We start from the raw sequence: 16,922 nt of genomic DNA on the forward strand, positions 1-16,922 counted from the left end.
TAGATACCTATCAAGTAATCTCACAGTCTACCTGTGTAACCCAAGTATTTAGGCTGTGGCTGTGTAAATTTTAATAGGATAGAAGCCAAAACTTCAGACTCCCAGGATTTGTGCCTATGGCTCAGCACCACATATGCCTTCTGGAAAGGAGCTCCTAAGCTTTGGGAGAAGCAACAAAAGTTATTGCTGTAAATGTCACTGTTAACCTGCCTAGAATATTCCTTACAGCAGACAAGAGATAAGATCAGCTCTGCAACACCTTTTGAAGATAATGCAGATAAAACAAGCAACAGGCAATTATCCTCCTATTCTTATGGGACCAGAGAGAAAAGAAAAACCAGGCTCAGCTGCACAGAGCCAAGAATCCTCCAGAGAAGGTCTCCCGAGCACCCTCCTCATCTGTATCCCTCCTCTGAAGACATACTGTAACCTTTTTTTTTCCTAAACAATTAGAGCTGAACCTGCTGCTTTCAGAATGTGAATATACTACCATAAATATGTGTCCAGCTGCATACAGATCTTTACAAACACACACAAAGTGTCAGACTGAGCACAGCCCTGTTCCACCAAAAGATCATCTCTGGTCATTGCCAAATGAAGGTGGAAACCCTGCAGGTCTCCTTGCTGCTGTACTTGAATGGGTGCTGCCACAGCCTAAGGAGAGCAGTAGTACAAACAATACTTCAAAAAAACAGAGTCAAAAATCAATACAAAAAAGGGACTTGGCCACTGAATATTGGTTTTCCACATGATCCCATGTTTAGAAAGATAAGGAACAGTAAATGGAATACATATGACTTCTCTGGGGAGGTGTTATAAAACTATTCAATGATTTTTGTGTCAAGACCAGCTGAATACAGAAATATTTGTTAAACCAAAAAAGCACCCTCTTTTCCTCCCACCCTTTGCTCCTAAAAACCATTTTGTTAAAGAAAATCCTACAAACATCAAGCAGCAGCTTTTTTGCAGCACGGGCAGAAGAGGAGATTTAGACCTACGTTTGGTTTGTTGAACTGTAGGTTTTTGGGGTTTTTTTTCCCCTCTGTAAGGTGAATGCTTTTATGAAAGGACAAAGTACAACCACAAGAATATCTGAAGATGATAGTGGGGGAGCCTGTGGCTGCTTACATTCCTTTAAAACTCTGTGAGTATATCCTCTTTATGCTTTTTATCATTACTCTTAATGTGGTAGTCCAGCATACAATAGGCCATTTGTTTAAATCACTGGTGTGAAATAGATTCTGACAGGAGGAAAGTATTTACTTTAGGACTACACTTATCCCCATCATTCTTTTGGCCCTTCACCTATTGTCTTCTCACTAAGAAATAAAATATAAACCAAAATATTTTTCATCTCTGGAATGCAGCATATGTTTATAATAAAAATAAAGATCGCACTATAGCCAGTGCATTCACATAAAAAGAGCATCCTATAACTTTTGATTGCAGTTTTTTATATGTCAGCCCCTGCCCATTAAATGCACCTGTCTACACTTTCATAAATAAAGATCATAAAAAAAGCCATTTCACAGAAATTAATTGCTGAAACTCATGATTTTAAAACAGATCATTACTTCAATATAGTCTATTTAGCATTATAAAGACCATCTACATCTCAGGAGCTGATAATTGGCAGCAATTATCTGCCTTATTAACTGCTATCATATGGAAAAAAAACCCAGAAAATTTAGATTTCCACATATATTGAACTTCATGTGATAAGAAAACGAAGGCTGACATTTTTTGTGGGATGAAGAAGGACCATTTGGGCACAATAAAGAAAAAAAACTAAATTCAATTGCTACAATCCTGCACAACCTCACCCATTTCAGCCATTGTAATTCAGTGGACATGTATATCTACGTATTTAGCACTGGTTTGTGTCACTCAAAAATTTTCAATCTTTTGCTTGCAGAGAGTTTGGATTACAGTCATTCCTTATTTAGATGTGTCTCTGTCTGGAAAGAACAGTAATTTTCTCTCACATTTCTGATGGGGCAAAAGCCAGGAAACAGTATTATTTTTTGTTTACTTATATGCACCAGTTCTTACACTAGCATCTTTTAATAGAAGGATGCAGGATCAGTAAAATGTGCCAAATTCATTTATGCAAGGCAACTCCATTCACTAAAATAAGTAAAACAAAACTCCCATAGTTAATGTTTTCTATTTTGCTCATGCAAATAAATCTCATCACAAAATCAAGTCTAAATTAAGAACAAGTAAGTAATTTAGTTTAGATACAAATATACTAAGAATGAGACAAAATTACATAACAGTATAGCATTTAGAAAGATCTCTTACAGGAGAATTACATTAATATCCCTAAGCTACTTAAAAGAGTGATTGAATTTAGAAAAATGCAAACATATTTCAAATTGAACAGACTTCCATCTGCATTACAGACTTTTTGCACCACAGCATTTCAAAGTGAGAATGATACCACATGTGATTTTAAAGGAAAAACTGAAAATGAAAATTAAAGAACACTCCTCAAAACCCCTTCCCCAAAACTGGATCACACACAAAAGCAAGCTTCCAATAACGTGATAGATACACAAACAATTTCACAAGCTTGGTCATAACAAGAAAACAAGTACATACATATTGTTGATTAATTTGTTTTTGTGGGAGAAGGAAAGAGACCTTTAAAGAAAAGATAATTATCATTTCACTGTAATTTACTGCATTCATTGATCAATGAATGGAAAACAGAATGCTTGCTTTTGTACAGTTTGTAGAGTCACATAGTATTTCTGCAACTGAGAATTTTCTCCAAAACACACCTAGTTGTTAGTCCAACCAAACTCCACTGAAGCCAAGAGAGAGGCTATGCTGCTTTGAAAGTTTTTTTTCCACATTTAAACATGGAACTTCAAACAGCCAGTGCTGGTATCAGGTTTAAACCTGAAATGAAACTTTTTTGTCAGTATTAGTCCCTACAGTTTGTTACCCTGTTATACAAGCTCATGGGTCACATAAGAGACCAGACATTACAACCTGGACTGCTGAAAGATTTCATTTATTTATCATTACCTGTGTAATGTACTTTCTAGAGAAAGCTGAGTTTGCTTAAACTTCACATTTTCTTATATTTTTCATTGCCACTATTAGGATGAAAGATGAACAGCTTGATTTTTTTCAATTTGATTTTTAAGCACATCAATTAAGCCTTCAACCCAAATGACTATCAGACAAGTAAAAATAATTCCAGCAGAAATAGAAGCAAACTCACCAGTTCTGGTTTGTACTAAATCTTGGGGAGTCAGGCAATGGCTGTACCACTTTTTTGAGGCCAGAGCACTCAGCACACCTTATCAGCTGAAGTGGCTATTTCATGTCCAAACCATGCCCCTCAAAAATCAACTTACACTGAGTACTGGCTGCAGATATGATACCTGTAGTAAAAAATTATGCCTCAAAATGAAGTACTGGTAATGCTCAAAGTGGAGATGTGCGCTCTCAAGAGCACTGCTCTGATTTATGAAAAGCTGCTGTTCCCATAACAGATTCTCTCCATAAACATTCATGCCACACATCTTATCTTCTGCCTGTAAAGAATCAGAATTAATTTTAAAAAGAGCTCACTTTCTGTCTTAGCAACTCACATTTCATGGCAATTTTTTTGTGAAAGCGCAGGCTGCAATCCAGCCTTCAATAGAAGAAAAAGGGGGGAAAAGTAAAGAAAGCTTGCTTTTAGTGCTTCTTCTCTTGCCTTGTCTACCAATGTCTGCAAATTAAGTCATTTCCTGAACATTTAGGAGAAAAAATCTGGTGCTGGAATCAGGTGATGGAACGAGAACAGCGCTCATCAGAGCAAGAACAGCACAGTCCCAGCCATTCTGGCACCCAGTTTGCCCAGTTCAAAAGGAGGGGAGCCATGGCATGAGCAACGTGCCTTCTCTATGTGCTTCCTCATCATCACCAGGACCGTTAGGGAACATTTATTCTGTACACCTGCCCAATTCAGATACAATCTCTGGCAATTATCCAAGAATCACCTACATCTGTTTAAATTCCTCTCACAATCCTATGGATTTAAGGCTATTGTTTTTGTAGCTTCAAGGCAACAGAGCATTGCAAACTTGGAATTCACACAAACCCTACCAGCACAGCCAGCTGGAAACTGGTTTGGGTTTAGCAAGAACTGCTTGGGAAGCCACAGCAGTAACACTTAAGCCTCAACAGCAGTAACAGTTAAGGCCTCAAACTACCCACACTCTTGTGGACAGAAGAAACCCACAAATAATCCATCAAGAAATGGAAAAAACTGTATCTATGAGATCTGGGGTGAAAAATCAAATACTATAAAGGAAGTTCAGCAATTGAAACTGTTTTTAAATGCAGTTATTATGCATGAACACTGATTGAGCCAAAGTTCTTCTGAACTTCAATTTGCATTAAAAAGATGTAATTTGAAATATGTAATTTTCACTTATTCTTGACAATTACTTAACTGAAACTTGGTTTTTTTTTCCCTAGGGTATGAGAAAGGAAATGTCACGAGTGTTACTATGAGTAAAATAAATGGATGACAGCACTGAATTCCTCTGTCTCCTCATGTTCTGAATCATTATTAAGAATCCACACTAATTGCATTTCATTGTGCCTGACAGCTTTTATATAATTTTTTCTTGTTGGGCTAAGAAAACAACACAAGAGATGAACTGAACAACAACACAAATGTCTTTGAATACAATGAAATTCCAAAATATAGATAAGGACTTAGAGAGAAATTAATAAGAATTTTTCTATGAAGAAATGAAAACCGAGAGAAGTTAATTGACACTCCTCAAAGGATCCCAGGAAACTGAGGATACAACTTCACACCTGATTGTAAAGGCAAGATGCAGAAACTGCCAAGGGCAATATGAAATAGTGACAGAGCATTTTAGCATTCTGGGTTCAAGTCCAAACTCTGAGAAAATATCCAGTAAAACACAACTGGTCTGTTTCTGAAACACGTCAGGCTGAGCTTCAAACATTATCAGAAGTCATTAGGGAAAAAAAAAAAAAGGAAAATAATTACATGGGCCCCTAGCCAAAACAATCTACAATCCCCTAATTTCTTTCTCAGTTGTGATAAATCAAACCACAATTAAAGAATAATGAAATGGTTTCTCAAATGATCTGGAAGAAGCTTGGCAACACTATCAAGCACCTGAAAGGTGCTATCTGTTGATAGCAATGTTACAATTATCTACCAGAGGAAATACATGAGTGCTTAAGGAGAGCACAGGCTATGGGTTTAAGCTTATTTCCTCCTGCTGTAAGGGTATTAAAGGACCTTTCATCCTATTTTGCAGCCTTTGTAAGCGTCTCTTCCTTTTGTGGCCACGTGCTGATATTCTGGACTGCTTCTCTCACCTTGATTCACCTGGCTTTAACAAACAAGAGCACTGGGCACTCAAGGATGCAGTGGTGCTGGCAATTCATGTTGGCGTAAGTACACAGACTCCTTTTATTTCCAGCTTTGATATTGACACCAAAGCAGAAACTCTTGCTATGTAAACAAAATATTTACACTCAGTCCAACTGAGGTTACACCTACGTATTCATGCAAGGGCTTCATCTCAGTGTGTGCCACACTTAAGGACCTTTAGAAGAAAACATGGAAAATAAAGAAATGAGACCTACTGAGTATTTTCTACCTTAAAAACAAACGGGAAATATCAACAAAGCTGTCAGTGAAAAAAGCTTCACCACTAATGCTCCTTCTAAAGACTTATGTTTAATCATAAGCAGTTCATGAAAGGAGACTAAGCAAGCCAGAGGAGCAACATATATAACTCTGAATATTTAGTGCTTTGATATCCTTTTGGAAAGCACGCCATTTCAGATTGCTACAAATCCAGAATAGCTTCTTACAGCTAAAAATATCCTGCTGCATGACATATTTCAAGTATATTAAACACAGTTTGAAAAAAAAATAGCTTCTCCAAGAATAAGAATCCAATGAATACATATATAAAAAGAAATGTCACTGATTCTTAGAAGTTCTAAAAGCCTCCAGCATCTCCTTTGGTCTGTGCAGGCAAAAAAAGGAAACAGAATGTGTATTTTATGTTTATGTATCTATATGTGTATGTGTAAACACATCTTGCAATTAAAAATATATGAAATTCAACTTCAGCCTTGGAATGCAGAAAGCTCTGTGAGTACCAATCAAGAATGCTTTGCTCCATACATCTTCTAGAAGGCTGCTCATTTTTATCTAGATAATTCAGTGCAATGATTAAGTTTGTCTTTGTATAATTCTTAATATTCCAAACAAATTTTACAGGGCATTTATGTCTCCATGAAGTATAAGCTCAATTACCTACCTTTCTTCCTGCTAAAAGCACGATTCATGTTGAAAAATCTACCCAGTCAATGATGCTTCTGGGTTTGTTTTTTTCCTCCCCACTTTAACCTGCAGAATAACACACATAAGAAAACAGAGAATTCCATTATTATAGTTGAAGTTCTATTTATCTTCATATGAAAGACACTGCAAATAACCTTAAGAATTCTGAAATAATGCTGAGAAAGCAGGGGTATGCTTTGCTTAGGAAGAAATTTCAGCATTGAGAAGATCTATGTTCAAAATACACAGAGGTGCTTCATACAGACAGACATTTTAAGGCTCCTTAATCTGTTCTCCCAAAGATTTCAGAGGCACAGAGCAGGTGGCATTATACATATACATGAAGACAAATACCACACACAAATAGGTTGGAAAGAAAGCTTTAAAATGAAAGCTGGCTCCATAAAAACACTCAGTTCACATTTGCACTGCCTTGTTTTGTGTCATTTAGGCTGTCAGATTATTTCAAGCTAGGCTTTCTTCTTCACATGGGCTTGACATAAGGAAAAAAAATAAAAATCACAATATATAGACTCTTCTTCACTCAGGGACTCAATACTGATAAAATTGCCTTCTATCAGTGTTACTAATTCCTTCCTCCCTTGTCCTCAGATTGTATAGTAATATCTGTATTTTCTTCCCTTAAAAACACAAATCCACTCTTAAATTCTTATTTAATTTTTGATTCACAATACTATTTTTGAATTTTATTATTTACCAACATAAAAAATCCACTACATCCAAAGCAATTTGACACCATCCAATTCAGCACTACAGAGCTTTTACTCTCACAAACACATGTAATGATATTCCCATTACTACTTGTCATTCTGTTCAGATCTTCCAAGCAAAAGTTTCACCCATTCACATTTTATCACAAAAAGTTTCTCTTTCTCTGCTCTCCAAGCAGTCCAGTCAAAGGAAAAGAAAAAAGAGGGGATAGTAAAAAAAGAAAATCAAAACATTTTGCTATCAGATGATTTTTTAAAATCAACCAGAACAGTACTTTTGCTTGGAACAAAAACAAAACTTAGGCCAGTATTTCAAATGTCAGCATTAAGATGACAAATTTATTTAGGATGATTTTTAATTTATTTCATGAATGCTTCTTGTGGTGCTTACCCCTCTTTTTCAAGTAAGTTCAATACCAATTAAGGCAATTATATCCAGATTTCCATGTAAATATTTGATACTTTTCAGGTTGGAACCTATGGGAGATTACAGCTAGGAAAAAAAAACAACAAAAAACCAACAAACCACAATATCAAAACCTCAGTTTTATTTTCCACTAGTCACTGATGCAGCAGGACTTTTCCACAGAGTCCTGTGAAACGGAGGGGCAATTCCTCTTTAACTAAACTCACACAGCACACTGGACATAAAACCAACCATTTTTTCCTTAAAGCACAGGTACCAGACCAGTGTTTTACAGATTTACTGAGCATTTAAGAAGGGAGGGCACGACAATCAGCACAGGCAGGAGTTACCCATGCAGTTTCCATGCCATGATTTCGATGCAAAGCCCAGACTGCATTTGGTGCCCAGCAGCTCAAACAGCAGGACTGGGGAAGCCTCACCCACCCCAGAGCCATCCCCTGCCCTCACTGTCCTCAGCACCACACAACAGCTGGGGTACACAGGGGGCAGTGAAACCAAAAACACCCATGAGGGTGTCCCAGGAATGGTTGTAGCAGCATCCCTGAAAAGGGCAGTGGCATTGGTGGGGGAATTCCAGCACACATCAGGGACCCCAAAAGCTGAGAATGCACGAGTAGCTCTCCTGGTAGGGCAGGCAGTGTGGGGCTTTCACCAGTGTGAGGACAATTAACTCAGTTGACATAAAGTAATAAGGAAGAACATTAGAATTCCAGCTTTTTAAGCAACTACAAGTGTGTTTGGCTTACAGGTTTACACAGGAACCCTATGAGATATGCTTAGGATATATAAGCAGTAGCACTACTTTGTTCAGGGTGTCCACCCTTGTGAATTACCACTCAGTTTTGAGTAAAAAAAACTTCCTTTCCCCTCTAAGATACCTCTGGCAGTTGTCTTGCACAGCACTAGACCAAACACTTGAGTTCTCCTCCATGATGGGATCATAACATGCCCTTTTTGGAATGCCTTTTTTTGTGTATTCCTGAGTCATCCAAGAGACTGCTAAGGAACATATTTGAGATGGTTACTGCATAGAGCATCTTCTAATTAGAAACTCTGCAGGCACATACAGGGCAGCTGGCTGGCCACATTTCTAGAGCTCACCATTCAAGTATTTTGTTTAAAACACAGTCTAACTAAGTGAATGTTTCTTCCTCGTGAGCAAGGATATATTAACATCAGTGACCCATGCTAATAAAAGCCAAATTTTTTTGACTACTTAGCTAAAAATGGCCAGTATTGCCAAAACTAGGTTCTTAATTTCAATTCCAACAAAACATCAGCAGAACAAAATACAGATGTGGTTTAGGCACCATACAATATCAAAACACTTAATCAGTGTACTTCCACTTCACACAGAAAACGTTATTGAATAGGGAAACAGAACTAGCTACATGTAACTGCATTTACAATTCCCTCAAACTCTGATATGAACATCATCATCAACCCCTCAGATGCTGTAAAAGCAGTTGATTAAACGCTCCATAAAATTTTGCTATTAACAAAAGACCAAGCCAAACAACATCAGGTTCATTTCAATCTCCTCAGTGGGGCTTGGGGCACAAGGGTGGTTATCAGACTGTCACACACAGCACTGGGAAGTTTTCAATCAGAAAAGCAAAGTAATGTTTAGACACATCCTTTGTCATTGGAATATCCAGATATTCCAATGACAAAGAACAAAACTCTTAGGAGCAAGCAATGGTAATGGAAGATAGGGTTTTTGGCAGGAAACTGTCGAGTTTCTGACAAATCTCAGCACACCAAACCACTGGAACAGACCAGTCTGTTAAAAGCCTGTAAGGAGCCAAAAGGAGGGCAAGTCAAAGAATCCCATTCTGGTGTAGGGAGCCCTGTGGACAAGGGTAGAGTCCTGCCTATAAACCACTTGACTTGCAAGGGTAAAGCAGTTGTAACAATCAGAGGCATTAGGGAATAGGAATGTGGACCAAGCCATTCCATTACTCATCACTCAGGAAGACACACCTAGGTAAAGAATGTTTCTCCACCTTACTCCAAAGGGTTTTCTTCAGCTTTGTCCAGAAACCAAACCCTCCTGGGAAACAAAACCTGCATGGGATTCCACAAAGCTGTTAACTGAAAAATTGTGAAGACTTCTGACAGGTACAAACTGGAGAAAATTTGGTTAATATCAGGTTGTTTCCTCCAGGACAGAGATAAAAGAAACAAAAAAGAAAAAAGAGAGAAAAGGCTTAGAAAATATTTCATTACACTAAAATATTCTGATGACAGACAAAATCCTGAGCAGAAGACATGACACCCACGGTCTGAACACCAACATGGGCATATGTCCTGGGCAGGTGGGTGTTTAAGCTGTCATATCCAACTTAAAGCAGTCACAGAGAAAGCAAACAACCCTCTCCTTTTTTCTTCACTGTCATTAACCCCTTGGTTTTCACCAAGGGAGGTCCTGTCACAGCAAGGAGGAAAGTGCAGAATGGCAAGGGGAAACAAGTGGCCTTGGTGTTGGCAGGCGTTTGGACTGGGGAGTGCAAGGGTGGCACGATCTGAAGCTGAGATTACTGAGTAATTACTTTTTAACACTGACAGTCACGTTGGTGGCTGTCTCCTCTGCCTAATGCAGCAGAGGCAGTGAACAATGGAGTGGCAGCCTTCCAGCTACCAGCACAAGGGCTGCAGCCCTCCCTGCCTGCTCAAACAACACAACAACTTTCACACAGGCGTCTCCACACGCCTGCGGACTCCTTCAGAGTGCTGGGGTTTGATGTCTTTTCTAAATTTAGAGCTGTCTCAGACAAGCCAAGAGAACACACTTAAGAAGGGGAAAAAACAAGCTGTGACTGTAACTCATCTCCTTTGTCTCTTATTTCCTCTTAGAAATATTCCTGAGGACTTATTTGGGGTTTCCTCCCCAGTCAGTCCCTTGGAATGGCATGGGCTATAACAATTACCTGGTCTTAGTCTTGGATTTTATGCCTCTTTTTCCTTCTACAAATAATGAACAACAAAACCTCCCTAAAAAGTCCAACTTGTACCCATCCACTCCCTGTAATAAAAAATAGAATTCAATCTGTCCCTTCCCTTGCACACACACACAGTTTCCTTACAAAGGCTGATTTAGCTTCAGAAGACATGAAGATTCAGACTCTTCCCCCTCCCAGATCCCAGCCTTTAAAGCACACTGGGTAACATTCCTTAAAGAATGAAGCACAAAATGTCTTAAAAGCCTGTTTTGTAAGGGCTGCAGCACACAGGAATGTGTGATTCATTGACTTGAAATGAAACTTAGGCTTATAAAGTTATTTGAAGGAAAGATGAGAAACTGGAATATAATACCAGCTTTGTAAGTATTTTTCTGATTTAGACCAAAAACTCCATGAAAATATTGCCCTAATATAACATGGGGCATAACAGACGAAAAAAAAATTACCATAATACAAGACTGCATTGAGTAATACACAAACCAAAGGAAACATCTTAACACCAGGAGGCACTTTCCCTTCCTTTTGTATGAAGGTAACTAAAACATGAACTTGCCACAATCCTTTTTCCTCTGAAACAGTAAAATCATTAAGAAATGACACATCAATGAACATATTTTGGTGCAGACCCAAACTTGCACTGTCATGCTAGGAGAGCAGCAAGCAATTTCAATCATTGTTATGAAAACACATATGCCCTTTGTATTTATAAACAATAATAGGACAACCTGTAGGGCTGTAAACTACAAGAGCATGTAAATAGAATTTAGCACTACAAAAACTTGCAGGAAAAATATCTTAAAAATGACACAGCTCTATCGGTTTCACCAAAATTGAAAATCTTTCTGTCAACTGAAGTTCTTGGCCTACACTTGTGCTTTACAATTCACAGAAGTACAAATGGAGTATAAAGGAAAACATTCAGTCACCAGAAAACTTTACTTTCAAAGTTTTACTCATCCCTGCATTTCCAAAGACATTCATTAGCCAGAGCCAAGTGGCAGCCATACATTCCTCCCAAAGGTGAATCTGCAGAAACACAAAATTACTTATTGCAGTTCTTCAACTTTGCAGAGGATGGGGCAGGGCAGACTGGAAAAGAGCTGGTCTTCTATCTGAAATTCACATCTTCCCATCACCAAAGCAGGCACTGCTGTTGAGATGACAGAATTCCCAAGGGCACAGAGCCCAAACAGCTCTGCTGGCCCTGGAGCCTGCAGTGTGTGAGTGCAGTGCCCAGAGGTGTCACTGGGGCTCACTGGGTGCGAGTGAAGGGAAGACAGAAATGCTCTGGACAAACACCAAAACAGCTGGAAGCCACAGCCCTAGAAAAGAGCTCACCTTCCAACACACTGATTGTCCTTCTGTGAGTGGAATGGGCAGGAACACCCCAGTGTGGAGGCTGAAGACCTTCCTGTGGTCTGACTGAGATCACCGTGCTCTCCCAAGCTCCTGAAACCACCAGGAGGGTACAAGAGTCGCACATATTCCCTTTTTCTTCCCCTCTCTCAAGCAGTACAAGCCTAGTACTGTTGTGGCAAGTACTTTCCAGCCCACAGCAAGGAGTCTTTCAGACTGCAGGTAAAGCATTTCTCATGCAGCAGATCTGCCAAAAAGTATTTGCACAAACCAAGGACAAGGAGACAGTAGTGTTTTGCTATAAATATCAATATCAAAGAGAGGCCAGGAAGAGAAAATCTATATGAAACTCATGCATTTCATAGTAGTTTTCACAAAACTTTTCTAGGTGATTTTTTACTCTTCCATTTTTTAAAACAATCTGTTCCTTTCAATAGGAAAAAAATGAAAATAAAGATGAGTAAACAGGCAACAAGGGGAAATCACTCAGCTGACAGCAAAAACAATTCCTTAAGCAAGGTGATCACTAACTTTTGTTTTACAGCAAGAAGAAATACCAACATCAATAAGTATAGCAAGAATAAACTTCAGTATTGAAAGAGAACTATGAAGAAAATGTGTTTATAATTGTTGCAAGCACCAATAAATCCTCAGACAAGCTGATAATGGAATGACCTTTAAAAACCCCAGACAAATAGAAAATATATTTGTTCCACAAAAATAGCTCTCTAGATGTCTTTAAAGCATTAGGAACAATGTAATTTTAGAAAATATTGCACTTCTCAGCGTATTTACTGGTAAACAATAATTTTTTAATTATGCTTAATTATGCTGATACATATTAGCGGATTACATGACTCATTGAACCAACTGAAGTTTATACTGTCCAAACAACAAGAGTCATTGCAAACACAAGAGCACCCTTTTCTGCAGAAACCAGTTCTATTATTTCTATTTTCTATTATTTGGTTCATTATGACTAAATAACCATAACAAGATATAAGAGAGGAGCTTTCTTTTTCCTGCAGTCCACAAGCACCAGTGAGTCAAATGTGAAGGATTTCACATTTTTACTGCACTGTAGAAGAACTTACAAATGTCAGATGCTCAGAGCCAGCCGAAAGGCTTTATGTGTTTTTTTTCTCTCCCAAAGAGCTCAGACACCTTCATCTGCTCCCAGAGGACAGACAGATGGCAAACATCTTGCAGACAAGAGTATTCTGTATTTCACATCCCATTAGCCATTTGATCAGCTAGATGGAATCAGAACAAGATTTCTGCCTGTCCCACTACTTTCAGATGGATGATTGAGCACCTGGGGAGCTTTGTGAGTGCTCTGTTTTTAACAGCAACAGAGTTCATCACTGGGGTCTACCACAGACAGGTAAACACAGAACAGCTCTTAAAAATAACCCAGTTCTGGTGGAAAGGATTACTGGGCACCTGAGCTTTTGACTCACAGGAGGAGTAATTTTTCAGAATTTCACACACAGTCCTGGCTTGAATGGATAGATACAGTCAAATAAAGGTATTCCCTGACACAGAGTATGGTTACTTCCATGCTGGCATCACCGTTTCTCTTCTATAAGAGCTTACTGCTCTACAGCAATCTGGATAACTTATTTATTTAATTACTGGCAGATGATTTTCAAACCCTCTCATTTTTTTTAAGGGGGAGGGAATGTATTTGAAACTTTCAGGTCTCAAAACAGCAACAAATTTTTGTTAACCTTCTGATTTTTTTTCCAGTTATATTTACTGCATTCACTGCATTTTCATAATCACATTGTAAAAAGTGCTGCTGACAGAAAAGGCAGAGACCAAAAGGCTCATTATGTATTCTGAAGGTAAATCTCCAAACAAAGCACACCAATTTCAGAAATAGGTTTAGATCCACTTGGAGTAAAAACTCATCATATTTAGCAGATCTGTTATAGAGGCACAAGACTTTAACTAAAGACATCATTTTTCTCCTCTACCAAAGTATTCTTGGCCAATCCTGAAAAGTGCATCAGACAAACCATTGTGCACATATGCTCAACAGGTCCCAGGAGACCACTTCATGTGCTCTCCTCAATGTGCATTAACCTTAATTGAAGTTCAAAAGCTGATTACTGATGTTCCAAAGATGATTAAGATGAAGAGAAAGCCCCAGATGTCTGTTTAGACAAAAGCAACCAAGAAAATTCTGGGTAGGTACCAGGCAACAACCTGCAAGAGAAGAATGAGATGTGTCTTCATCTCTCCACACATGCTCCTGTATTTTTGTTACTCCTGTACAGCTCACACTAGATATTTTCTTTGCTACAGTCCTCTCAACAGGCTCATTCCTATTTATAAATGCAAAATGAAAAATGTAATCACCTTTTCCTCAAGGGATCTGAACTACGACATTCCAAATAGTTTCCTAAGTCACTGAAATGAGTTTGGGTTTTTTCTTCTAATTGCAAAAGGTTTTGGGCTTTTATTTTTATTCAGGTATGTTTTTTTAAAGTAAAAGATTGATACAAAATCAGCTGAGATCATCCTCTTACAGAAATGAGGCATACTGTATGTTATTATTTAAATCTAATGCATCTGCTGGACTTCAAGTCCATACTTCTGTAATTTAATTTGGGGTCCCTTGTCCCACAGCTGTCCCTCAAAGGGGAACCAGAACTCTGTATAAACTCTAAGCATAAAGAACTGCTATGCAGGCTATAAATGCTGGCTTTCTTGCCCCTTACAGTCCAATTCCTACCAGCATTCAGCTCCAGTGCTAAAGGCTACATGATAAAAAAATATCACTATCATAAAAATTCCTAATAATTTAGTTTCTCATAATCAATTTATGAACATATTACATACTTCTGAAACAATGGCATTCACTTAACAAGAGTTTAAGAAGTGTCATTCACTTCACAAAGAATTAAAATCTGTGATACTGAACACAATCTCTTACTATTAAAATCAATAGATTTCTCATTAATATTAATGCATTCAGATTCCTCACTTGAACTGGTTAGCCTCAAGGACAGTATTAAGTTTTATTTATACAGATCAGATGGGCTTTATTAAGTGATTTCAACAGTTTTCAAAATTGAGGAAAGTCAGGAAAATTTGCTTTCTCACTTGTACTAAATTAATCTCAGAGGGAGTATCTTGAAAAACAAGATTATTATATTGGGTTTTAGGATTTATCACATTACATTCCTTTAGGTTATCTGAATACAGTCTGAAGAGCCCAACCATTTTGGTAAGGTGGTGGTATGAAGTTAAAAGCAAAGATATGCAAGTGCACAAAAGCGTGGGAACTAAAATCATATTTATGACAAATTAACCTCCTCACCTCTGTCTTTCAGATCCAGTGTATATTCAAATAGTTCATTACAGTGTCTATTCAGGAGAAACGTTCAGGTTTTGCACCCTATCACTAATCTTATTTCAAGATTTTGGCAAGTAATCCATCCTAGAGTAATTTGGTGGAAAATACTGAAATCCAGACTAATACATAACAGAGTTTCTAAGCTAGCAAGTTCTAGCTGTATCTTCTATTACAGTTAGGATAAGGAGAAGATGTAAGTTTTTAAGAACATGAGAGACCATGAGGTTTATACTGAAACACTGGTCACATCACACACAGAATGGTACTGGCTGCTGGGACTGGGACAGTTCCAGTCCCTGCTCCAGGTAACATCCATGTGGTGGAAACGTGCTGCAAGTCATGTTCACAGTTTGTTCAGCTTCACATGGTTTAAAACCCTCAGTGAGGCAACTTCAATATTTGGTAATGAAAGACTGCCTTGTCCCACCCTTCACAAGCATATTAAACCATGACACACAGCAGCTCTGTCCCCAGGCAGGCATCAGTCTGGGCTGAACCTCCAGAACCAGAGGAGAGAGAGAAAAATCCTCCTGAGAGAAGCATCCTCCTGAGTGTTGGGAGGTAATTTAGGCACCTGCTAACATCACATTCTGTGGCAGAGTCCATAGCTTGATGACTGGATGCAAAAGAAGAGGGATGTGAAAAGTAGGCACTAAAACCTCTTATGTTGTCAAAGAAAGAAAATGTTTAAGTTACCCTCTTGAAACCTGGGAGAAGTTGGAACACAGGCAGAAAAGAGAAAAATAACCCCAAAACACCACACACACACAAAATAAAAAATCAGAAAACACCAAACGTCAAAGTTTGGAAGTACAATGTTTAAAAAAATGGAAATGGACCCATGCCAGAGTTTCATACTGAATAGCTTAAATGCCTGTGCCAGGCATTTCATTCCCCCTTTTTTTTTTTAACAGCTCTGAGATATCAAGTCTGGTCTATGGCTCTGGGTACAGTGACTAGATTTGCAAACACTGAGGCAAAACTATGACAGTTTTGCAGCAGCTCAGTCCTCTAATAAACTTAAGCTTCACTACCAAGGCTTCAAGAACTCACTGTATGAATTCAGTGTATCAATGCCTTTTGAGTGAGATTCTCAAATCTGTTTGTGCAGGTGAAGACTGCAGGCTAACTGAACTTAAACTCTGTTCATAGATCTTGAACATCTTTAACATCTGTCCCTACCAGCTGGCACAAGGCACCTGAGCACCCAGAGCTGGCTGATGTCCTTGGGAAGAACAGCTCAGGGCTAAAAGCTGTGCTCCTGAATTTACAGCACAGCTCCACTGACTCCTTCATGATACCCCAGTAACACACAAGCCAGACCGAATCTTCTCCTACACAGTTATCAACTCTCTGTTTGAGGGGGAAATCACAGATCACAAAGTGCACTCATGCACTTGAGAAAATGCTTTTTTCAAAAGCCAAACCCAGCAATCAGCTGATGAAACAAAAGCATCACTGTGAAACTTCAGCCTGTATCCCAAAATTACACCAAACCACAGGGTCATCTCCCCTACTCCTTCCCCAACAACATACACTGGCATTGCTGAATTTATGAATCAGCAGTAACAGTTCAGATTCCTTAAGCTACTTCCAGGACAATCACATGCAAGTACTACTAGAAGTCACCAAAGAAAATTCAATTACTTGATGTTTTGGATTTGTATACAAACACAACTTCACAGATACCGTGTCAATACTGCTTTTCCAATACTGCTCTAATGTTGTTTTACAG

General features: G+C 38.5%; 1 protein-coding gene across 2 annotated transcripts in view; it reads right to left on the bottom strand.

Moving 5' to 3' along the window:
- GULP1 (GULP PTB domain containing engulfment adaptor 1) overlaps positions 1 to 16,922 on the bottom strand; it is a 122,438-nt gene that overhangs the window by 68,199 nt on the left and 37,317 nt on the right. For both annotated transcript variants that reach the window (XM_031056544.1, XM_031056537.1), the window contains exon 2: positions 6,324 to 6,412. In XM_031056544.1, coding sequence (XP_030912404.1) covers positions 6,324 to 6,351 — 28 coding nt within the window. In that variant the 5' untranslated portion in view covers positions 6,352 to 6,412. The remainder of the gene's footprint in view (positions 1 to 6,323; positions 6,413 to 16,922) is intronic.

The sequence above is a fragment of the Geospiza fortis genome, unplaced genomic scaffold, assembly GCF_000277835.1.
Source record: "Geospiza fortis unplaced genomic scaffold, GeoFor_1.0 scaffold112, whole genome shotgun sequence".
NCBI classification, from domain to species: Eukaryota; Metazoa; Chordata; class Aves; order Passeriformes; family Thraupidae; genus Geospiza; species Geospiza fortis.